This window comes from Podarcis muralis, chromosome 10 (genome assembly GCF_964188315.1).
Source record: "Podarcis muralis chromosome 10, rPodMur119.hap1.1, whole genome shotgun sequence".
NCBI lineage: Eukaryota > Metazoa > Chordata > Lepidosauria > Squamata > Lacertidae > Podarcis > Podarcis muralis.
Window position 1 is genome coordinate 51,937,050 of NC_135664.1, and position 26,238 is coordinate 51,963,287.

General features: G+C 39.7%; 1 protein-coding gene across 2 annotated transcripts in view; it reads left to right on the plus strand.

Annotated features, from left to right (window-relative positions):
* NUAK1 (NUAK family kinase 1) overlaps positions 1-26,238 on the plus strand; it is a 49,306-nt gene that overhangs the window by 11,782 nt on the left and 11,286 nt on the right. For both annotated transcript variants that reach the window (XM_028745520.2, XM_028745519.2), the window contains exons 2-4: positions 12,990-13,110; positions 23,697-23,848; positions 24,434-24,499. In XM_028745520.2, coding sequence (XP_028601353.2) covers positions 12,990-13,110; positions 23,697-23,848; positions 24,434-24,499 — 339 coding nt within the window. The remainder of the gene's footprint in view (positions 1-12,989; positions 13,111-23,696; positions 23,849-24,433; positions 24,500-26,238) is intronic.

A 26,238-nucleotide genomic window follows, 5' to 3' on the forward strand; every position in this document is an offset into this window, starting at 1 on the left:
GAACAGCAGATAAAAGCCAATTGATAGTCAGAAATTTTAAAAGTGTTACTGCTTTTGAAAGTTTGGGTGAGTTAGAAAGGTTCTTTCCTGGCATGTAAAAGACAGAAAAGTTGGTGTTAAGCATTCCTCCCTTGAAAGGACATTCCATAATGCTATTACTAAAAAAGCCACATTTCCACCTCATTTTTCTGAATACATAGGCCAGTCTGAGTTATCAATATATCCTACAAAGTTACTTCTTTACTTATTCTTTCTTTTTTCATTACGTTCATTGTTATATGGTGGGTGAGAAGTCGGAGTATATGATTGTCCAGGAAATTATGTTTTAACTTTTGCAGAAAAGTGTGCTGCAACTGTGCAAAATAAAACTGTTCCAGAGACTTTTGAATTATTTCACTTTTCTTTTCTCTGATTTGCTAAGGCTTTAATTTTCGTGTTTTGGCTCTCATGTGTAACTTAGATAGCATTTCTTTTTTAAAAAAAGAATAAAAATGTCTGATGTATTAGGAAGCTGATCATTAACAATCATTGTGTAACCAGAAATGTATTTAAATAATGAAAAGAGGCATAAAGAACAGGGTGGGCATGATCAATCTCGCAGCCCTACCCAGGTTATAAAACATGTCAGCCATTGCTTTTACTTTCTTAAGAACGTATTTGGATAGAAAGAACCTACACTTTGTGGAATCCTAGTTTGATGTTGCATTTGGCTCCAGTGAGTGTGGAAGCCAAACATAAACATCTGTTTGGCAATTTTGCAGGAAGTTAAATATAACTATAGCTTTTGTCCTTTCAGCAGATCTTGCACTCAGTATTGGTCAACATTTGCTGAAGTCAGAATTACATCTTCATAGTTAAAGTTGTGAAACAGTTTTCAATTCCATTCCAGTTTTGAACTCCACCTCCTTTTGAAAGGAATTGTATTCCTTCAAATGTGAATTTGCTTTGAAAGATGTAATTTGTCGGAAAGGTTTGAGAAGAAATTGTTCTCTTTCTTTTTAATCTATTCATAGTTCCTCCGAACCTCTACTTTGTCTGCTTCAGGTGACTTCTTCCCAGGATCACACATGGTAGTTCAATTTTTGGATGTTCTGACAGAGATGTCTTGTAACAGCAGAAGAGAAGACTCTGTATAAACTATTAGATATTTGCAAATTATTACAATGTCTTCTAACCATTTCCTGTTGGCTACAGGCTTAGGAAATATACCAGCAGTTTCCAGCATACTTATATTGAATTTGTGCTCCTACCAGCTTGGCACTAAGCAAAATACATGGAATTTCAGCAGCCCTGCACGCCCCCCCCCCCCTTATCACCAATAGCTACTAGAAGAGAGAAGGAGCTCTGGATTCTATCAATGTGACCTTCTACCATTTATATAAATAATAAGGTTGGCAGGGACCAATAAAATCATGTCCAACCCCTTAAAACAGGATTACCCTTCCTGCATATCAGTCCACACTGTGCAACAGACAGTTGCATTATAGTGTCAAGCTTGTACAACAGTTTACTCAAGCAAGGAAATAAAACCGTCACATGGTGCAGATTAAAAGCAAACTATGGTCAATAGCTAATGAAACCTTGGGAAGGTGACAGCCTGATGCAAAGCATGAGCAAAACCCATCAACTAAGTATGGTGTGTGTATACATTCTAGGAAGCCTGCATTTGTTCAATGTGGATGGAGATGGAGATGCAACTGGAAGGTCCAAATCCCTCATGTTGATAAAATTGGCCTGGATCACACATAATGCTAAGCCACCATTAAGCGGCCTATAGCTTACTAAGATCAAGCAAATGTGCTAGTGCATGCTGCTCAAATCACACCTCCTCCCTTTTGCCACATCAGGAGGGGCAGCGTACAGCAGATGTAAAACTTAATACAGAAAAATAAGCCAATAAATAAAACAAAATGAAACAAGGCTGTGCACAATACACTTGAAAAGACTATAAAAACTCCAGCACCGTATACAATAAAAGATTCAATTAAAAGCTAGAGAAAAGAGGCGAGTATTCAAACATTTCTTCAAAACCTGAACCAATGCAGCCAGCCACATAACGGGGTTTTGTTTTTTTGGCGGGGGGTGCTGGTGGTGGGGAATTTCATTAAGCAGGGGCCCATCCCTGAGAGGACCCAAACTCTATGGCCTATCAGCTTTAACTGTTAAAAGATACTGAGTGTGCATGCTTACTTTGCAAATTAAAAATATGTTGGTAGACCATGGGGCCTTCCATAAAAAAATCAGCAGCACAGGTCATGCAAGACTGAAGTACACCTGTTTATATTCCAAACAGAGCATTTGTTAGGAACATTATTGTTGCAGAGCTGGATTTTACAAGGGAAATGTGGGGTTCCTAACCCTCCCAGTGCTAAGGTAGAGGCTGGGAGAATTGACTGGTGTGAGAGGCTGCTTATTCTTTACCCTTAACTGTCCCCTGAAATTTTTCCTTTCTCTGTTGATGAGTTAAGCACCTCTCCCACCCATCTACTGACCTCCTGCCAAAACGGAAGTGTTAGTAGAATTCATTCCCACAAGATGTAATGATGGCCACTGTCCAGATTCCCACCCCAAAACGCACAAGCAGATTCTCTTATTTGTAAGTAAAAAAAGAGAACCTTATTCAGGCAGCCAACACTACAGACTCAGCAGCAGACAAAGTGTTCAGGAATCAGTGTTCAGGAGCAGGGCATGTTCGGAACAGGGCAGAAGCTGCAAAGATGTTCCAACATGTTACCCTGGCCCTCCCACCAAGACTTTAAAGATGACGTGTGCACTCGTTTGCCTTCTGGGAATGTTGAGATTGCAAACATGCACACTCCATCAGGGCAGATGGGTCTGCTTCCATCTGCAAAGGGGTCACCTGGTTCTAGGTGACAAGCCTTCACCCCCCTGTTCAGACAACTGTTCAGTTGCTACCGCTTCCTTTCCCTCAAATAAACCTGAGACTATTTCTTTGAAATAATGCTAGTTTGAGAGCTGTACTGACTTGTGCCTCTGATTTATCTAAAGCACAGATGTAATACAGGAAGAAGTGGCAGTGTTTCTCATACAGCACAATAAATATGACTCCAGATTGAGCTCACCTGGAGGAGCACCACTAATAATGTCAACTCAAAACTAATGAATCATACCTTCTCTTTCAAGCCATAAGGCTGGCAATACACAGAAAACACTTTGGCCATTCCCATCTTTAAAGGACTGGATACTTTACTTAAATAAGCAATAAAGACAGTTGTTTCTTAGGAGTTGTTTAGGCAGAGCTTGGCTTTCTGGGATTACTTGCAATTAATATTTTTTGTGAGTTAAACCTTTCCCTAGAGGGTGTGTTCTGGGGAAAAAAAAAAAAAGGCCTGTCTGCAAAATATGGCAAGTACCAAACAATGAGGGGATGTAATTCTGGCAGCAGGGCAATGCTTAGGAAGTACGTACTCAAATCCTGTTACCACCTAAGGGTGAGGGCAGAGGGTAGGAAGGGAGTTACAAATGTACCTCCCATCCTTTGGGAGTGCAGCATAAATCCTCTGTTCCGAGTGCCTGCTTCAGTTACACAGAATAGCTTTTGAATCTGTGTATAACAGGGAGGAAAATTTCCCTCTTATTCACTCACTAATTCCTCTTCTGTTGCTGAGTCACCACTGTTGATAGGATAATGTTACTTACAGCCAGAGAAATTGGCAGTGCAAAAGTGAAACGCATACACTTAGAAGCATCTTAGTTCTCGGCACAAGCTCAGAGTGTATCAGTTAATGCAAATAAAACTTTGATTTGACATTTATCATCTGCATTCAGGCCTTTTGGTGTCTGAGAAGGCAGCTTGCTTGCGTTCCTTTGCAAGCAGTGTCACGGTAGCAGTAAATTAGCTTTCATTTTAGGAAACAATCTTTTAAAAACGGTGTACTGGGAAACTAAACTGTGGAGCAGATTCTTGTCTATGTATAGTCTGCAGTGATTTGAAAAGAAAAGAAAGATAATATACAGTATCTAGTCACCTGGCATACAAGTAAAATCTAAGGTGGCTGAATCACTTTCCTCAGGCCCATGTACGTATATTAGTTTTTCATTGCTTGTTGATGCCATGGGCTACAAACAATCTTTGGAAACATCAGTTTCATTTATATTTATTTGGTGAGATACAGACTAAGTTAGTTGTATTTAATTCACCTTGAAATTGTGGGGTTTAAGATAACCTAGACTAGCTTTTTGCACTGATTTAGTTGTATGTGTGTAACTAGCTTAAAGGTAAAGGACCCCTGACAGTCCAGTCACAAACTACCTCTGGGGTTGAGGCGCTCATCTCGCTTTACTGGCCGAGGGAGCCAACGTTTGTCTGCAGACAGTTTTTCCAGGTCATGTGGCCAGTATGATTAAGCCGCTTCTGGATAAGCCAGAGTAGCACATGGAAACGCCATTTACCTTCCCGCTGGAACAGTACCTATTTATCTACTTGCACTTTGACATGCTTTCAAACTGCTAGGTTGGCAGGAGCTGGGACCAAACAATGGGAGCTCACCCCGTCGCGGGGATTCAAACCTTCCAACCAGCAAGCCCTAGGCTCAGTGGTTTACACTACAGCACCACCCGTGTCCCATGTAACTAGCTTAGGAAGCTGCAAACATACCCCTGCATACCTGAGAGTAAGAACTACTGTATTCAATAGAGCTTCCTTCTGAGTAGACATGGTTAGCATTGCACTGTAAGTCTAGCTCCAACACTCAAAAATGTATCTGCAGTTCTTCAACAACAAAAAAGACACTTTAAAACTTTGAAAACATAATAATTGTACAATTTCCTCTGCAGTTTCCTTCAGTGTTGTAGGCCTCATCAGACAAAAGATATCAAATGTAACAAAAAGAGCAAATATGCAGTAAGTAACTTGAAAAAGAAAGGAACAGCAAGTCTTTAAAAGACAGGATCCCATGGTTTAAATCAGCAGGGTTTTTTTGGTTACAAATTGCCCCACTGATAGCTTGGTGTGAAACACTGTATAATAACTTTCTTGATTATTACTCTAAACAATGGGATTGGGCCACTTATAAATAACTAATTTGACTTTAGCTGCATGATTCTTGCTGAGGTTGCATCGCCATGGAGATGATCTGGCTTAGATGGTCTGAACAGTAAATATTTTTAAATGATCGAACTATCCTGGCCTTAACTCTTGAAATCTTTATTCTCCCTAGTAAAAAAGAGCTCCTTAAACCTTCTTGGCCTTAAAGTAGGGTTGCCATATTTTAAAAAGTGAACTTTGGACAAACTCCAAAAAGAAAAAAGAAGTTTTTGAGCCTTTTTTTTTTTTTTTAAGGACATTGGCATACATGGTTTCCCCAGACATTTTTACCAGTTTTCAGAAATTCTGCCTGGACACTATTTTTGATGAACAGATTGCAGATATGTCCAGGAAATTCCGGATGTATGGCAGCCCTGTATGACTTTTGGTTGAACACAGCTTGGCATTCAGTGCTAGGATGACCGTACTTTTTCAGTGTAAATTAATGAGAGAATTGAGGATTATAAATAGACATACATATATAAGTAGTAATATCTATATATGGTGAAGGAGCTGCTATGAGACTAATCAGGTTTTTTAAAAGCTCTATGTATGATGCATTTTTAACATGTTTCACACTGACAGTTGCATACTTTCCTCCGTAAAGGGATTATGTTCCTCCTCTTACATTTCCTCATCCCACTCCCTTCTAGGCTAATTTACTGCAGCACAAACAGGTTGAAATTCCCTTTAGATCCCACCGCTATTTTTTCAACAACAAGACAAATCGGGTTAAAACCCACAACTTCCATAGGGGAAGTTGTGTAGGGTGTTAGGGAAATGCAGGGAAGTTTAAACCATTTCCTTTTTCACTGTAGTGTCTTCAAGGTTAAATTCTGTTTACTCCTGGCCCGTAAGATGGAAAGTCTAAAAGGAGAGGAATGTTTCTTACTGCAATAGCACTAAATGCGCATAAACTTTTGGAACTGCCTTGAGCAAGCCATGAAATATTTATAACTCTGCAAACCATTTGTAGCCATAAACAAAAATGTAACCGTGTGAAATGTATTCATATTTTCCAACATTTCTTTTATAAACTAAAACAAACAGGCAAAACAAAAACAGTATAACTATCTCAGTTAATTTATTGAAATCATTCAGTCCAAAAATTCAAAATGATATGGAGACATTGCATCAGTATGCCTTCACTTGTCAGAATTGTGGAGTGAATTGAGGATTAAGATGTCATCTGGTCAAATCACTGCTGAGACAAAAGACCCACTACTCCAGCGTCTCAGATAGGTAACCACTGTCGTGATTGTTGCTTCAGTTTATATTCCATTTTTCTTCATGGCAATATCCATGGGGTTATCATATGACCTAGGGTTGTCATACACACAAATGCTGTATCTGTGTTCAGGAGGCAGGGGGCATGCTTGCAAGCCCTATTCAGTGGCAGACCTTGGTGTCTCAAATTTCAATGGCGTGGTGCCAAAATATGGCATCCCCTCTTCTCGCCTTCCATTCTACACCATAGTTGTGGGGGCCCCAAAGACCCGTGGGCAAGACCCTAAACCTGCCTTCTTCCCAACATCTCTCTGTGTGTGCTATCTCCAGTCTTCCCCATGTTGCGTGGGGGCTTGCACTTGCATGAACATGAGTGGAGCACAGTCAGGGACCCTCCTTTATCAGGCCAGTGTCCCTGATATTGTGCACAGTTCTATTCACATTCAAGGAATTGTGAGTACAAGTCTCCTGCAAACCTACCCCACCCAAACTGGGGAAAGTTGGGGACTGAGCAAGAGGAATATTGCATAGGTATATTGGGTGAGGGGACGCGGGTGGCGCTGTGGGTTAAAGCCTCAGCGCCTAGGACTTGCCGATAGAAAGGTTGGCGGTTCGAATCCCCGCGGTGGGGTGCGCTCCCGTTGCTCAGTCCCAGCGCCTGCCAACCTAGCAGTTTGAAAGCACCCCCGGGTGCAAGTAGATAAATAGGGACCGCTTACTAGCGGGAAGGTAAACGGCGTTCCGTGTGCAGCTCTGGCTCGCCAGATGCAGCTTTGTCACGCTGGTCACGTGACCCGGAAGTGTCTGCGGACAGCGCTGGCCCCCGGCCAATAGAGTGAGATGGGCGCACAACCCTAGAGTCTGGCAAGACTGGCCCGCACGGGCAGGGGTACCTTTACCTTTTTATATTGGGTGATGGGGCTTGCATCCACACCTCTGCCTCTTGTTCACCCAGCATGTTCAAGTAAATGCTTAAAAGCATATAATATTGTGATGTAGGTTAGGTTGGGACATAAACACCCTTTCAGACTTTGAGCCACAGTAAAATGAACATGCACAGAGGGGGCAATGGCACTGTGGTAGCAGGCTCCTCCCTGCTCATAATATGTTCGTAGCGAAGCCACATGTGGTTTTAGCATGAGCTGTTTGCTCTCAAAATAAATAGATCCTCCCACCATTAGTGAAATCACAAAAATAGTAAATTCCATGCTCAGATGAGGCTAAATGGAAATTTTGTTATTTGACTAGACAAATGAATTTGAGACTGTAATTAAATGGTTCCTGAGGTTTCTTGGTTATTACTGTCACAGCGCAAACTTCTTAAAAAGCTTCACTGCATGATTTCATTAGAGATCAGTTGTATGTGTGAGTGAGTGGGTTATCCTACAGTATGCAAGAACGGCTCTAAGAATGTGCAGATATATAGCCAGTTATCTCTAAATCTCTAAATGAAAATGAAAACAAATCAAAGTAAAAAACAAAACAAAAACTTTATTAGTTCCCACTTTATGATTGGTCTTTTTTTGCTATTCAGTGCATAGGAGGATATAGAACCTTGTAAGCTCTTGCTCTTCACTGAGTCAAAAAGTATTCGCATTGGTGATTAATGTTTGAGTTTCTAGAGGACAGAATTTCTTATGGCAGTGGTAAATAAGAACGTAAGCAATATTCTGTGCTTCCTACGGGTGCAGAACAGCACTTTTTCTTGTACAGGCTTGAGTAGATAGTACGGGCGGCCTAACAAAAGCAATTTCTTGCCACTTCAATCTTTTTTAAAAAGTTGTGATGAATAGTTTAAATTCATTGTTCTCCAAGAAAGAATCTGCTTGATGAACAAACACTTTCACAAGATGTCTTCCTTAAAGACAATAATAGCTACTTAGGTTTACATGATACACGTCCATTATGCATAGCTCCTGGCATCAATCCCATCACTGAGATGTCAACAAATGAAGGTTGCAAAATCTCTGGTATTAAAGTATAAACATACTTTTGAAAGGATTCTTTATTTTCAAAGTATTTGTGTTAAAATTCATTCATAAACAGAACTCTGTTAGTGGTATTTATGGTGCTTACAAGAAAGTTCCTTAATGTTTTGATATTGTAATAAAACACATTTGGATCTTGTAGTGCTCTATGACTATTAAAAGCACCATAATAATCTGAAGGGCACCCTTACACTTACAAATATTATTTTTTATTTGCGTAGCTGAAGCAATTACAAACTTTACAGTTATAGGTGAATATGCTTACATATCTCAATAAAAGTGATTTTAAATAGTTGGATCAAATCCTCAGCAGTCACAGATACGTTTTATTTATTTATTGAAAATGTAAACTAAAGTACTGTATTGCCTTGGTTCTATTGAAGGATGAGTCTTACTCTTAATAAAAATCAGGACCATAGACAACACAACTGCATTAAAAAAGGAAGGGTAAAAATAACAGTTATGTGAATATCATTCTGTCTTTTCAGAATGAGGGTTGGTTTTTGTGTGTATGGGTGTTTGGTAGAGTATCCAGTTTATGCATCTTTTTCCTATAAGCTGGTCCAAATGCACTGTTTTGCATTCACTGGATGGTATGATTCCCCCACTAACCTTAGATGGTGAAGAATTTGCTCCCTTATGTGTTTGACAACAAGGTCCATTTGAAATTCTTTTCGAGAGCCAAATGCAGGGCTGTTTAATACTAAGCATATTTTTATCAATGTCTATATTTATTTTTCCCAGGAATGCATGTGCTGGTCCAAAAGCCACCCACATCCTTCTTTCATGCAGAGCATATATGCACTTGCAGCCTCTCCCCGAGGAACAAAATGAGAGAAAGAAAAGCCAAGCTTTGTTTGCCAGCTGAAACTGCCTTCCAACCCTTTGGAATTTCTTAAGCATTTGTTCCTCCTTCTTACCATGATTAAAATTGCACCCAGCCTTGCTAAAAGGAAGGCTGCTCAGCAGATCCTTTAAGCCAAAGCTTTGCTTTAAGAAAGAAAGAAATAGCTTAACTTTTAGACCTTTCCATACGAAAACTCCTCCCCCAACTTTCCTCTTAGCACTTCTAGTACTAATGCAATACTAGCCGTTTTCTATTAGTTCCTCATGAAGCAAGTGGGGGGATCTTGCTAAAGATGGATAACTGTATTTATGCTGGGAATAAATAAAAGTACTGAATATTTGCCACTTTCTTTTCAAAAATGTGATGATCAACTTTAGTGTTAAAGAGGGGGGAGATTCAGCCTTAAAAAGTCTTTTAAAAAGTAAGGCTTGCCATATGATGGGGATTGCAGCAAGCTTTGTTGATATCTGCCACTTTTAAAACAACATGGAAGGAGTACATTAGTGAATTTCTGAGCTTCATTGATGTAGTAGGCCAGTAAAAAGGTAAAGGTACCCCTGCCTGTACGGACCAGTCTTGACAGACTCTGGGGTTGTGCGCCCATCTCACTCAAGAGGCCGGGGGCCAGCGCTGTCCGGAGACACTTCCGGGTCACGTGGCCAGCGTGACAAAGCTGCATCTGGCGAGCCAGCGCAGCACACGGAAACGCCGTTTACCTTCCCGCTGGGAGTGCTTTCGAACTGCTAGGTTGGCAGGCGCTGGGACCGAACAACGGGAGCGCACCCCGCCGCAGGGATTCGAACCGCCGACCTTTCGATTGGCAAGCCCTAGGCGCTGAGGCTTTTACCCACAGCGCCACCTGCGTCCCTACCAGTAGGCCAGTACTCAACACCTAAAGGTTTTTTCTTTTTCTTTTTTTTTAAAGTTTAAATAAAACTGAAAAATCACAAAACATATTATTGCACATACGTCTTATGCAATAGGTGCCCATGAGTCTTTTGCAACCAAGTTCTACATCTGGCCTTGCTTTTTAAATAGATGCAATAAATCAATATATCCCAACAACAAATCCTGCTGTTCGAGTTATGCAACAGAGGCTTTTATGTGCACCGCTTAGCAGTGCCAATGATTAAACAGTATAGAAATGTAGTAAATAAAACAAATATTTGTAATAGGATGATTTCCATGACCAAATAGAAGGTGGGACTTGTAAGAGATAGTGAGGCTTCTCCAAAGTCTTTTCATTCAGTCTTAAAAAGATAACATCTTTGTATTTTAACGTTTTACAATTTAAAGCAAATCAGACATGCAAGGGCTTCATATAGTGATGGATGCCTGCTAGCATTGATACTCTATGTGGCTGGTTCATGTTCCATCATGTTGCCTGATTTGATCTCTGTAGCTTGTCTTTCACTGGGAACACACAGTCCCATGTGGCTTTTAGACTGTGAATTTGTGATTCAAGTTTGGCTATTGTTTCCTCTGTTCCCACAGTTCCTTTTGGAATGACATCTACTCCCATGATTTAGGAAGGATGCAGGAAGGATATGGCTACTGAATGATTGCATAAGTGATGCAGAGAACATGAAATGTAGGATTCAAAGAGCAATGATGGCATCTAGAAAGTTCATTCTGGAATCATAAGTGCAAATAATTATTTTAGCTTGGGGGAGAGTTGCTTGATAAGGGCAGAAGATTATGATGGAAATTGATCTTGAGTTGGTAGGTCATATTGCTATTGTATTTTTACTTACGCTGCATAATCAGTGTACAAGATGTTATGCAAATAAGGGTCCTGCCACAAGGAGCTTTCAGTCTGAACTTTCGCAGTGAGGGAGGGAGTGATGATAGAGACAGGGTAAGAACCAGGAATACACATGCATTTGCAAGGCACCCATGCTTCATTGTACAGTAATTAGGAATATAGGATTTTTCCTATCCTTTGTTGTTCCTGTAGTTCCCTCCTCCCTCTGGGGCACACCTCCTTGATTCTGGTTTAATTTGAAAAATGTACAAGCTTAATTTTGGAATTGGAGCATGCAGAGTCTACCCCAGCTTCTAGTTCTCTTGCATTTTTCTCCATTCTGTGTTACAGATGTGCTTGTACACTTGGATAAAGCATTGCGGAGGGACGGGATGGGACATTTTTGATGTGATTGTATGCAAGACTACATTAATCTTCTTTTCATGCAGTATTTTACTGATGCAGCCATATGGCTGGAGGGGAACATGTCAGCTGTCTGGTCCAACACCCTGCTCATTGCCAGAACATGTGCTAATAAATATCACAAAATAATATTAATACAGCTGTATGTACCATCACATTAATGCTTGTGGTATGTAATCAATGTACACAACAGCACTTGTACTCTTGTACTTGTTACATACTTTTAAAAAGCAATTTGAATGTTATGTGCACCAAGATTTTTCTTGTGATAAACAAAACTATGAATAATTCCTGATATACCAGTTCTGCTTCAGTAATATGACTGGATGAATCAAATTCAGAAATCCAAAGAGAAATTAAGGTGAAGAGCATTTTGGAGAATGTGGGAACTGGAGATTATAAATATGTTAACCAGCACTTTGAATTGGGTCCAAGATAAACCAAGAGCCAAGGGTTATAAGTAGTGGTTTGCTCTAAATATGGGTTGTTGTCGGCACCCTGATCACAATATCTTGCACCAGTTGTAGTTTCTAAAGATAGCCAACAATAGATATACATGCCCATCTTCCTTAATAGATCTTGTTAGTTTTCCAGACCAACATTTACCACTCAGCTGTATTGTGCAAACTACCAGTAATTGCCAGTTTTGAAAAGGGCAATAGCTTTGAATAACCTAGGAGCAAAACAGGTGATAAAACAATTTCATCAAATGCTGTAACTGTTCTATAAAACATTATTTCTAACAACAACAACAACAACTTATTATTTGTACCCCCCCCCTGCATCTGGCTGGGTTTCCCCAGCAACTCTAGGCAGCTTCCAACAAAGACCAAAAATACACTAAAATGTCACACATTAAAAACTTCCCTGAACAGGGCTGCCTTCAGATGTCTTCTGAATGTCAGGTAGTTGTGATCTCTTTGACATCTGATGGGACGGCGTTCCACAGGGCAGGCGCCACTACCGAGAAGGCCTTTTGTCTGGTTCCCTGTAGCTTTGCTTCTCGCAATGAGGGAACCGCCAGAAGGCCCTCGGCACTGGACCTCAGCATCTGGGCAGAACAATGGGGGTGGAGACGCTCCTTCAGGTATACTGGGCCGAGGCCGTTTAGGGCTTTAAAGGTCAACAACAACACTTTGAATTGTGCTCGGAAACATATTGGGAGCCAACTTAGGGCATTTTCACAAATGGCATTGCAATTCCCCACTCTTGTAGACAGAGTAAAGCTCCACATTAGTTAAAATGCACAATTAATTTTAAAGTGTCTCATGTTCACTTTTTATTCTGCATTTATCATCATTTAGAGTTAATACACTGCAAATCATAATGTGCTCTTAGTACTTCTAACACACTTAGGTTGATAAGTTTACATCAAGAGTTAGCTTGGCCTAAATTTGTCCCCATTATCTTCTAACACTAACTTAATTTGGACCATGAGTATACTTACTCTGCATGTGTTTTGAAAATGCAGTCTGTAGAAATGAATGGCTATGCAAATAAAGATCTCATACCCCGTACTACTAGCTCTTAAAACGTGGGTTGTATTTGTCATGATACGAAAGGAAAGGGTTGTGGGCATGTATTGTAAACTTTATTTTGCTTATTCCATATTTTGCCAGCATCTAACATCTGTATTCATTTTCTGGGGTCTCCTAATGGATTACTTTCATCTGCTTTGTTCCAAGAGTAATACTCAATTTCCTGAATTTATAGGTTGCAATAAAATCCATCCGTAAGGACAAAATTAAGGATGAACAAGATATGGTTCACATCAGACGGGAGATTGAGATCATGTCATCTCTCAGCCATCCTCATATCATCACTATATATGAAGGTTAGTGACTGGTATTCTTTTCATCATCTGTACCATTTACTCATTCAGTTCTAAATTTCTTATATCCTTTTACATCAGGGGTTCTCTATAACCTTTTTTCCTACCTACTTGTAAGAAAATGTGCTTATTTGTTTAATATCATAAAAGTTCATTGTACACGAATAATAATGTAGTAAAAAATCTTTTCCATTCCACTGTGTTGATATGGTCGATATATACCAGTCATTATGGTGTTTGGGAACCTGCAGGAAGAAAAATCAAGTGCTCATTTTGCTTCTCTACCTGAGGAGGTGGGGGGCTAGGTTAATAGGATCTTTTTGCCAGCACCACCACGAGGACGTTCCATTCAAAAGCATTCCATTCCATTACTGTTGCATTTCCATTTTGTCAGGTTAGTCTGGCAGAAGTGTAATAGGTAGTTGTCATGGCAGCATCTTGTCACTATATAGCTGGCAGAGGAACTGTGATGCAAAACCTGGCACTGATTACGTATTCACTCTCCCATAAGTAAATGAGGTGATCTCACTCTGGATTATTGTTATGGATTTTGAGTTTTTATTTTGTGTTTATGTTGTAAAGTGCCTTGTGAACATCAGATGAAGGGTGGTGTATAAATTTCATAAATGATGATGAATATATGATGATGGTGATGATGATGATATTGTAACCAAAATTTTCCTATTGCTTCCTGAGATCACATAAGAAATTTTCATCTAAGTCTGGGTACAGCTGAGCATCCTTTTGAATCAAGATAGCAGGCTGAACTTTTCAGAACTGCATTGATTATTTGATGTCTTAGACTTGAGGAAGTCTGCGGTTGCTAGTATTTAATAAACAAAAACTGCCATTCATTGCTGACCAGAAATACCATTAAGTGTGAAATAATCTGCTAGCTTTAGATGCAGATTGAGAAGAAAGGCCACCATGAAGTTTCTCTTTAATCAAATGTGGTGCACTGAGGAGGGAATTGGCATGTCTTTGGACCTCTGTGGAGGTATACTTTTGTGACTCAGCCACACTGATGAATAATGGGAAAGGGGCATATTTTAACCTGCAATTAAAGCTTTACCTATTAAGTAAATCAGTTAAAACTCATGCAGCCTTAATGGAAACCCTATTCTGACAGCTGATGCCAATGATTTAAACAAGGAATTGCTTGGAATCATGTTGCAGTATCACATATTGAGTTGTTCAAATACATGTTCAGTTAGTTGAAAGGAGATGAATATCTGACTTTTTTATTAAATAAAATCTTAATAGGATTTCTAAACAGGGAAAGGGAGGACTTCTGCGCCAGTACAAGGGTTGCAAATGGAGCACATTTTCCTGAATGTAGACTGGAACTACCCAGACACACACACACACACACACACACACACAGCGCTGCAACTGTGTGTCTCTCCTGTGCAGTTAAACTACTGAACAGTCTGAACCTATGCAGAGTTGGGCATGGCCAGTCTTACTGATTTCAGTGGTGTGCATAACAACATAGGAAATGGCTGTACATTTAAAGATAAGCAAAAATAAAACAACACATGTCGAAGAAACCCTTTCCTCATCACCTTAATTATTACCCCAGGAGCGGAAAATATGGCTGTACAGCTGTACAGAAGTATAGCTTTCTTCTTACACAGTGAATGAGTTTTGTCATATATTTCATTATTTTCAAAATATAGCAGCCTCAGCTCCTCTTGAATTCTTAAGCAGTATTCTTTCTTTTAAACATTTGAAGCAATACTATAATCTTTTTGCATTGATTCATCAGCCAGTAGTTTATCCTAGAGAGAGCTTTTATGTAACCTTTGCATCAGGAATGGAGAAACTGATCCTCCAGCTGTTTGACTCCCACTCCCATCAGTCCTAAACAGGGATGATGGGAGACAGGACCCATTAACATCTGGAAGGCCAAAGGTTCCCCGTCCTTGTTTTAGAAGGCATTGGGTGGAGATGAAGAATCTATGGCCCTTCAGGTACTACTGGACTTCAACTCCCAGCATGGGATAGGTTGAAGGTTGGTTCTGCATCTGGAAACATTGAAGACTACTGGTTAATGGATGTATCGAGACTTCCTGGTGTGAGCACTATATTTTGCTGTAAGGTTTTTATATCAAGATTCCAAACACTTGCTTTCCTTAAACAGGATCCATGTTTGGGTACCCTTTTGACCTTGTTTGGCTAAAGGTGATTAACCTCTGCATTTGTCAACTCAATGTCAATACAAACCACCCGTTTTCAATGGTGGCCCAAATCCACATGTATGTAAACAGGCTTTCTTGTTTCAGAATTCCTTTTGTAACTTGATCAAAATGAATTTGTCTCCTGGATTATCTGCAAGAGGCAGATCCGCAGTTCGGAATCAGGAGAAATTCCATCCTCTCCACAGGACTCTAATTGGCAGCCTTTTGACTGCAGCTGGAAGGGAAGTGCTTTCAAGAAATTTTTTAAGGACTGAGTAGATTAAGCTGACTTTTCCAGAAATGTTCTGATTTTAAGAACATAAATTTTAACTTAAAAAGCAAAGCTCTTTTTACCTTTTACCCCCTGAAATCGCTATGTTCAAGAGTTGAATTTTTTTGAGCGGAAACATTATTCTGTGGACATGCTAACCTCAGAATAATGTCCCATCTGGCAGCACTTTATATAAGTTTAAAACCCAAAAACAAATGTAGACTGAAGTTCCTTATTCCTACACAGCCATACCAGCAGTTAGAATCCTTTCATCCCTTGAAATGTCCATTGTATGATGGCTGTGTGAAAAATAAATGTTTAAAGAAGCTAATATGTGCTAAATAGTACAGCAGAAATGAATTCAAATCTAAAGTCCTGGCCTTGTAGTGGATTGATAAATATTCCCGTTATTGTGAGCCTGCTCCTACGTTCACATGATGAATAAACCATGCTTTGCTGGATTTGGTACCACTGTAATCAGCCATACAAGATACACTATTCTATTGGCACAGGAAGATGTAAAACCAAATTGCCAGAAATGCATACCCCCATAATTTTGTATCTGAATTTTTATGCTTTGAGCAAAAGAGTGAATGCAAGAGTGTAAGCCAGATTTGGCAAAGACCAGATCTGGAAGTAATTTGTAAGTCTCAAAGCATGGTCTGAAACCATTTGGTGCAGCAACCTTGCTAAGGTTAAGCTAGTCTGGCTAAAGCTGGGATACTAATTAACACATTGAAATTGTTGGGATTTAATTTATTTCATTTCTAAAGCTTATTGACAACTTTTTGCTAAGATGTTCCCGAAGCAGTTCATAATATGATAATACCAACAACACCAACCATTAAAACAAAATACAACTAAAAGCCATAAAATAACAATATCACAATGCAAGCAATTACAACCGCCAGAGCAAGCCAACCAGAATCTCCAAAGTGCTGAATGAAAAGAAACGTGTTGATTAGGCAATGGAGGCCCCTCAATAGTGTTGCCATGCATTCTCAGGGAGCAAATTCTAGAGTCTGGGCATGATAATAAAAAATGCCCTGTTTTTGGTCCCAATACAGCATGCAACATGCAACAAATGGGACTGCAAGAAGCACACCCACCCACCCACCCACCCTTTCCCACCAGAGCAGGTTGCTATGGAGAGAGGCACACCATCAAATACCTAGGTCCTAAGTTCTTCAGGGCTTGGTATGTTAATACTAACAACTTAAATTGGGCATGGTAACATAGGCAGCCAGTGCAGATAATGTAAAACCATTGTAAGATGGCTCTGCACTGGAGGACTCCTTCATACCCTGGGGTGGTATTCTGGACTAGCTGCAGTTTCTTTACCATCTTCAAGGGTAGCCCTCCATAGAGTGCAGTGACTGATATCACTGATATCTCCAAACTCTATGATTACCATACCCAGTGGCTTAGATGTCAAATAACAATAAAGATGACAATAAAGATATTATTATTATTATTATTATTATTATTATTATTATTATTATTATTATTAACAATGGGGGCAACATGGCGGGACCCTGCAGCATTACTGCCAGGGAACTGAGCAGAAGTCACACGGTGCTGCTTTGTGGAAACAGTTGTCCAGGAACACAGTGGGGCTGAGATGTAGATAATTTAACAGACTGAAGACTGGAATGTATGTATGTATGTATGTATGTATGTATGTATGTATGTATGTATAAAGTTCAGTGGTACCTCTAGATATGAACGGGATCCGTTCCGGAGCCCCATTCCCATCTAGAAGTAAACGTAAGTAGTGATGGCATGTCTGCGCACACACGCGTCGCTTTTCGCCGCTTCTGCGGATGCGCGTGATGTCATTTTGAACATCTGCGCATGCGCAAGCGTCGAAACCCGGAAGTAATGCGCTCAACTCGAAGCGTATTCAACCCGAGGTATGACTGTATGTATAAAGTAGCAGGCTCGTTAATTTATATATGGATGGCATGTTGAACGTAATTCTTTCTATTGCCATTCTATATTTTAAAAATGAAAAAACCATATACCATTCCACTCTGAATGCCCATGGTCTGATGCAGAAGTGTCTTTTCTCTAACTGACGAAAATGTGCATATAGAAACAGCAAAGATGTGGAAACTTCTGCCATTGTCCTCAGTGTATTCAATGCAGAATGCCAATTGTTTGATTTTGTTACTTTATCATTAGCAACACCATCTAACTACAGTTATCTAACCCACTTCCTTTTTATTTCAGCCTTTGGCTTTAACTATATTATTTCCATTGTTTACATTTGATAACACCCAAGATTATAATATAGATTTTCCTAGAGGCTAGTGATTAGGAATAGAAGTAATATAAACTAAACTAACCTCCAGAGTCTCACGCTCCATAGTCCTTGACTTCCTTGCATTCAATATACTTTAACACCTAAATAATACTCGCTTGTTGTAAGAAGGCCAGGCTATGAAAGTGGGGGGAAAGCTAGCACAACACACAGCTAACACAAAAGAATTTGTGTTCTTTTCTAAATATACTTTTTATGTTATACACTGTGACCCAGCATGGGCCTCCTAGAGCTAGGCCCCATTCACATATTTCTCTTGCTTCAGGAATCTCTGAAATAAGCAGTATAACAGAATGCAGAAGGTATCTTTTCTATTACCCAGACAGGATCTGGGTAATGATGGGATCCATCATTAATTATTAATTCAAAATATTTGCAGCACTAGCCAAACTAATCACTGGAACATTCCCAACTGCCTTTTTGGGGGATGGTGGGAGGCAGGAAAAATCCATACAACCCAGTACAGTATTCTGCATTTTGTTGAGTCAGTCTCTGATTCTCAAAGTAAGGAGAATATCCTTCCTGGCTGCAATTAAAAATTAGAATAGCCACACTGTAGCTCAAGTATCCTCAGATTTAGTGGGGTGGACTTCACACGCAATGCAATTTTAATAGCTTCCAGCTTAAATCCAGTAAACTGGATTATATGATTGGGTAAACTGACAAAGATCATGCTAGTACAAAAAGGTGTGTTTGTGTGTTGTGCTTGATTTGGTTGGCTAAATAGCACCATTCTCATTTCCCCCCTAAAATTATGCTTAAACTTAATATGTTTTATTGCATTTGGGTAGTATGTGTTAACAGGGAAAATATTTGTCTGTGTGTCATTAACTTAAGACTCCTGCACTTTAATCACTTACTTATCAAAGTTTTTGTTTTTGTTTTTTTTGATGTCAGTGTAATTTAAAGCAAAGGGACGTGGGTGGCGCTGTGGTCCAAACCACAGAGCCTAGGGCTTGTCGATCAGAAGGTTGGCGGTTTGAATCCCCGTGATGGGGTGAGCTCCCATTGTTCTCTCCCAGCTCCTGCCAACCTAGCAGTTTGAAAGCGTGTCAAAGTGCAAGTAGATAAATAGGTACCACTCCGGCGGGAAGGTAAACAGCGATTCTGTGTGCTGCTCTGGTTCGCCAGAAGCGGCTTAGTCATGCTGGCCACATGACCCAGAAGCTGTACGCCGGCTCCCTCGGCCAATAAAGCGAGATGAGCGCCGCAACCCCAGAGTTGGTCACGACTGGACCTAATGGTCAGGGGTTCCTTTAACCTTTACCTTTAATTTAAAGCAAAGGCCTAGAAATGCTTTCCACTTAGATCTACATAAGTAGATGGCATACAACGGATTTTAGGTCTTATGAATGGTTTTCCATTATTCAGATGCATTTTTTTTAAAAAAAAAATTCTTTAAACTGAATAGTTTTCAGATGATTTTATTGAATGAGAAGGTTATTCTATCATCTGTCCCTAAAATTAAAGACCAACTCACTTGCTGCTCTGATTTGGCTGACCTTTAATAAAAGACCACTTTGTATCATTGCAAAGGTACTTCTGTCTGCTGCTGTAAGGAGGGTAATAAAAATACCACTTTATGGAAAGACACCAGATGGAAGGAATGTCAACATACTGGAACTAATTTAGGAGATTGCTCTGATATAGAGCAAAGGCATGAGGAGAATTCAGATGGTTCCAATGTGAAGAGATTGGCTGCCTCTCTTAAAACAACAAACTAAAATTCTTATCCTGGGGTTACATGTAAACGGAAAGCATTCAGTCCTCAAGGTGGATGTCGGTTTAGAAAAATACCGTACAACTACAGCTTTTATTCTCGATTTAGGATTCCAGAAACAGAAATAAAGTGGGACGTGGGAATAGTTTTACTCCCATTTTAAACATATACAAACAAACAGTTGTTAAAAAACCCTAGCCAGTGTGTAAAGGGTGTAGCCAAAATAATGTATAGCTTTTTTATTTGTTTTTCTTAGCCCGTGCTTGTCCCATCAGTATACACATACTGTTTCTACCTTTTCACATATAAACTCTTCTTTTCAGCTTGCCTCACAAGAGTTTCCACTTTTTCATGAGCAAGTATGTTTTTAAGAGGAAAATTCTGCCTCATTGGATGCAGTGAAATTCAAAAGTTCTGAACAAGAAGAGAAGTCTGTGTACTGTACTAGCAAGGTTTCCTCCGAAGTTTGGAGCTCTGAATAGAAGCTGAACTCATCATTTCAAGCCTTCTAAATATAGCTGACAAAATGCATTCAGGAGTTATGATAGTACAAGGAGATGTGATGGAGAATAATGGATTGAGAGGTTACAAAATGTACTTCAGTTCAGACACATCTTTGGTAATGAGCATGGAAATTCTTCCCCAGTTTTACATTCTTTATCTTATAATAAAATCCCAAGTCAAAACCACCTGGCCACAAACATGTTTTTAAAACACACACCAAAAAAACCATACCAATATCAGAATAAACAAACACATTTGTTCTTAGAATTAAGGGGAGGAAGTTAATATATTGATTGTTTGAACATAAAACACTTTCTTCTAGTTGTATAAAGACCTAACTTTCTACTGGAAAGCATCATGGAATTGAAAGGCACATATACACACTCCACAGGGAAACTGCATACAGAGCTGGAGGTTCCTGCTTTAAGCCTCAGTGGAAAAAAACATATTTCTAGGGAGAAGACGTTCCAGACATGACCTAATAGCACACCTTCCTATGCAATCTTGTCCAATAGTGAACCCCCTGGAGGAGAAGTAGTCTCTAGGGGTCTTGTAGAGATTTTAGTCAGAACATGCAGGATCCTATGGGGGAAAGTGTGATCAGACTCTTTCAGGTGAGCAGGTTCATAGCACCTTTTCTGAATAACATGCAGTGCATCATAGTTGCTAACTCCCAGTTGTGGAATGGTTCAGGGTAGTTTTTCTTTGTCTGGCATTTCCATTTTAGCAAACGAAAAAGCGGGAGAAAGCCAAGCAGCCGTTCCTCATTAAATTTGTTTCTGTGAGCAAGGTGGTGGCAGCAACTGTACAGAAACTACTTTAGAAACTGTCCCAGCTTTCGAATTACCTGCATTAGAATGGCAGGTCATAAATCAAATGTAGTAAAAATACAGAGGGAAATAAGCATTCCAAATAGTTACACTGAAGCAATTAGTCTATCATCAGCTTAAATATTAGGTCTTAAAACGGCATAGCATTTATTTATCTCATAATTATTTGGAATAAATAATACTGTGTCTAAACAAATGCATGTAAGTATTAGGGAAATACCAGAACATCTCTCAGTATAGTGTTCTAAATTACAGTGTGGCATTATATGAGCATTGCAGTGATATCTCAGATTTTATGGAACAAATGTTTAGCATGATGAAAGCCCTTGTCCAAGTACTTATAGATCGGTTGAGGAGAGACCAAAGCTGTGTGACACAATAAGTTAAATCAGGGGTAGCACTAATTAAAGTATTTCAAGTAGCAGGGCAAGCTCTGCCAGAAATCTTGGAATGTTGTTGTCAGTCAACGTAGATAGTATTTGCATATATGTGCAGTGCCTGGTATATTCTTATATAGTATTGGAGCATTTGCATCTTGGAGTAATTAATTCACTCCAGTAAAAAAAAAAGAATGTAAATTTCAGCGGCAACAAAGATTTCAGCGTGTGGTCCAAATCCATTTAGTCTGTTCTGTTAATGTCAGCTGAACTACTGTACTGTATAGTGACTAAAGTAAAGGTAAAGGGACCCCTGACCATTAGGTCCAGTCGTGGCCGCCTCTAGGGTTGCAGCGCTCATCTCGCTTATTGGCCGAGGGAGCCGGCGTACAGCCAGCATGACTAAGCCGCTTCTGGCGAACCAGAGCAGCGCACAGAAACGCCGTTTACCTTCCCGCCGGAGCTGTACCTATTTATCTACTTGCACTTTGATGTGCTTTCAAACTGCTAGGTTGGCAGGAGCAGGGACTGAGCAATGGGATCTCACCCCGTCACAGGGATTCGGACTGCCGACCTTCTGATTGGCAAATCCTAGGCTCTGTGGTTTAACCCACAGTGCCACCCATGTCCCCTTTATAGTGACTAGATTGTGGCTAATGTGGTATTCTAGATCTAGAAGGTGATATACTTTTTCCGTGCTTTTGCAATTTTGTTAAAAACTGTGCCTTAGTCATTTTTGTCAGTAAGGATTGGAGTAGGGTGATAAAATTACTTTAGCCTATCAATTTTGATGCTGCAGTCTAATCCGTCCACAGCCACCTCATATAGCTTCCAAAGTTCATTGTTAATGAGGATGTAATCACTGGAATGAATCAGTGCTTCACAAGCTGTTAGACAATCCTCTAGTCAGCAGCCAGTGTTTATCTGTCTGCTTCCTAATACACACACACACACACACACACACACACACACACACACACACAGAATTTTACTGAACATTGTAATGGGGCAGAAAAAAACTGCAATCCTTTGTCTTCTACAAGTGTGAAGAGACATATGCCAAAGCCCATGAAGCTACAGGCTCATTGTTGAGAACTTTTTGTTTCACATTCTTTAAATGTTCATTGGCTGAGCCTTCCTGCAGTTGTCATAAAGCTGTGCACTGGTTGTATCACTAATTCTACCACTTTAGGATTATTACTCTAGCATGGAAGAACTGCCCAGTGCAACCTTGGTTCAAGGAGATGTCTCTGTATATTGTATGAATCAATAAGAAATCTTTTCTTTATGCCATGGAACAATGTTTCCCATGTACCCAGTGAATTGAGAACAGAGAAGAAAAAGTATTCTATGGCAGCTAAAGCAATTCAAAATGGATCAGAGTAAGACTGTCTGAGATTGCTTATTTATATGGGGAATTTATACCCCCCCCCCTTCAGACAAAAGTCTGTTGGAGTGGCTAACATAAATCTAAGCTAGTAAACCAACAAAGAAACGTCATAATCAGTCACATATAAATAAAACGGGAGCTGCAGAAAACAGTAAAAGCCAGATTATAACAGTATGTAAAAACTCAGAAATGAAAGGTTCTTTTCAAGAAATGTCTTTAATTATTCTCAGTTATTATGTGATCTTTCACAAAGTACCTTTCAAGTGTTATGCATTACCCACAAAAACCCATTATTTTAAAATTTGCCTTTTTCCGCTCTAGGAATGCATCAGCAATCAATCAATGTCTTGCATGTATGGACTACATGCCTGTGCTTGTAATATTTAGGTTTTCCCCTATTGCAACAGCATGACCAAGTAAGGATGGGGTAGTTTAAATTTGTAGTTGACCTATGTTAAATAACTCATTTGCTGCTCTCAGTTGGAAATCCCTGTACTTGACTGTACCAGACCACGTTCAAACACTGGAAGTACATTAAATATTATACGGATAGTTCACTATATTCCTCTAAACCTTCTGGAACCAATGCATCGTTGCCTTGGATAAATAACAATCAGTTTCTTCAGTCTTCCTGGTAACAGGGTCTACATTGCTTTCTTGCTTCCTCTCTCCTAGCTAAAAGGATAATTGATTGAAGAAAGTGTGTGTGCTTTGTTCTAGGGAGAGTGCATGCGCAGAAGTTCCAGCTGCTACAATACCGCACTATTTTTCTAGCAAAATCAGTGCAAAGCAACCCTTATTGCCAAACCCAGGTTCAAAGGGCAGTGAAAGGCACCCCAGGGTAGCAGCATGGAAGAAACTGGTCTGAAGCAGATGGGAATTCAGCAGAGAAGAGCAAAGCTCCCTCCCTTTTCAAGGCTGATTATGTGTGTTTTGTGTGTTCAATGCTTAAATCTAAAAAATTAAAAATGCAGTTGTCGTTTTTTATCTCTAGTGTTTGAGAACAAAGATAAAATTGTGATCATCATGGAGTATGCAAGCAAAGGGGAATTGTATGATTATATCAGTGAGAGACGAAGGCTGAATGAACGGGAGACAAGACACTTCTTCCGGCAAATTGTTTCTGCTGTGCATTACTGCCACAAGGTGAGCAAAGGATTAACTTGTTTTGTAAATTTCCATTTATTCCCTTTTAAATACCTTAACTGAGTTTGTTTTTAAAGTGGGGAGGTTCTTGCCATCCCACATGACAACTTAAAATCCACAGCAGATTTCTGACTGCTTTAACAAATCTTTAAAAACTGTGATGTGGGAATACATTGAGACATTAATATCTGAAAGCCAGAGCACACTATTAGGGATATAACTCGCCCTGCCTAAAAGCCAGAAGCTGGAAGAACTAGGCTTTCTGTATGGACTAAGTTACAGTATTGAGATATATTGTTTTCTAGTGCCTGAGAAGAGTGAGGAGGGAAGAACTGGGATTGGAATTGAGCTCTGAAAAGAGTTCCCCTGCTGCTTTACAGCCTTTGTGGGAGGATAGATTCCAGCCATTCTTCCCTTAACCACACAGCAAGTGACTAATACATCTCCTGTCACTAGTTACTAGACTGCAAGTGTTATGACTGAAGTGTAAATGCAAAGACCACCCCGGTGGCTTGCTTTTTTAATCCACCCAATATTCTCCTTTCTGTCCCTCCTCACCTCCTTTCCCTTACTTTCTTGTTTCAGAATGGTGTTGTCCATAGGGATCTAAAACTGGAAAATATTCTTCTTGATGACAACTGTAATATTAAGGTAAAAGGTCATTTCTGTTCTCTGTGTATTGTCTGAAAAGATTTTTTTTAAAAATCACAGGAGCTACTTCTAAACCCATTCAGTGTCTGCAAAAGTGAGATGCAGAGACTATTTTTTTCCTGACTACTTCAGCATTGCATTTTTGTATTAATGGGAGTTAAGGGAACGGTCTCTTTCACTTCAAGATGAGTAACAGCAATGAACAGGAGAAACAGGAGAATCGCCATAGAATACAATTAACTTTACAGGTGGTATTTTTGCTGGCTGCTGGGAATATACAAGCGTTCTTGGTCTGCAAGGTTCAAGTGCATCCTCTAGAGCACTCGGAACATCCTTTTGATCACATCTAACAAATAAGCAAACCCTGTAACAAAATAAACTCAAGCAAAGCACATGTCCTTCATTAGGAAATGGCCTTGGAACTCCAGGCACAATGATAGCTTTCAGATTTGCTTTCGGTGATGTCATAACTATGTCAAAAATCCTTAGCGAAAGCATGGGAATGACCTTTTCATGCTTTGTGCCAGGAAAATAAAAATGGCTATAATACAAGATGTGTGATGCTGTTCTGGGAAATTAGTGCTGTTCCCAAGTTTCACCTTCAGCTATTTAAAACTCAAATGGTGCTTAATCATATGATACAAGCATTTCTTATATCGGTACCAAATTTCCCATGGCATGGTTTGAAAAGCAGTGACCTTAGTGACACAAAGCAGATCTGGGTTTGGTTGGTGCCTAGATAGGGGGACCACCAGGAAACCCCACATAAACCACCTTGACTTTTGCGGAAGAGAAGATGAGATATAAATATAGAACAACAATTGAAAGTTCTGCTCTTTACATGTCAATACACGCTTTAGCCTTGATGCGTGTTTATGAACACCTGGTGTATTCTTTGTTTCTGACATAGAACGTAATTGGGGCATTTATAGTTAACAGCAAAGTCCTAAGCATGTGCTCGTTTGTCATCTGAGATCAGTGGCTCACGGCAATGCCAGTGAAACATATATAAAAGAACTGATGGTGAAGAAGAAAGTTCATACCACTGAACTTGAACTAACTGCTTCTGAAAAGTCATACCAAGCCCATTACAGTGACAGAATTTGGATTTTCTCAAATGACGCTTCATTTTCTTCTTCTTTCCATCTTCTCATACCGCTGAGGCATGTCTGCTGCGTTTGATATCAAACAAGCTTCCACTATCAGCCTTGATACTGTAGGCTTAGATCTTGCTTTTGTGGTTTCTGTATTAATCACAGGGACTTTCCCCTCCCTGCTGTTTCACTAAACAATATTTGTTGGCAAGGAAACACATCTGGGATTGTAAATTATTGATGTGCAGTTGAGTAAATCTGGAAGACCTCATTTCCGAAAACATTTGCAAGTGTACATTTCTAGGAGACTAGAAATGCGCCGTTTTGCAAGTTAATAGAGCTGCTTTTGTCTTTGTAAAAGATTTAACCCTGATCACTTGTTTTAAATGATACAGTTTATCCAGTGATTTTCAAAGCATATTAGAAATGTTTAGGATAGGATGAACCTGTCAGTTGAAGCAGATATGTAAATGAAAATATTTAGTGTCAAATGAAAATGTTTACTATCAAATGAAAATATTTAATATCAAACTTGCAAGTGGGTCCGTGCAAAGGATTTAGTTTTCAGTTTATCTTTTGTGAAGTGGTGGAACTCTTATCACCTTATGACTCTTATCACCTTCTCTGGAAATGAAGTTTTCTAGC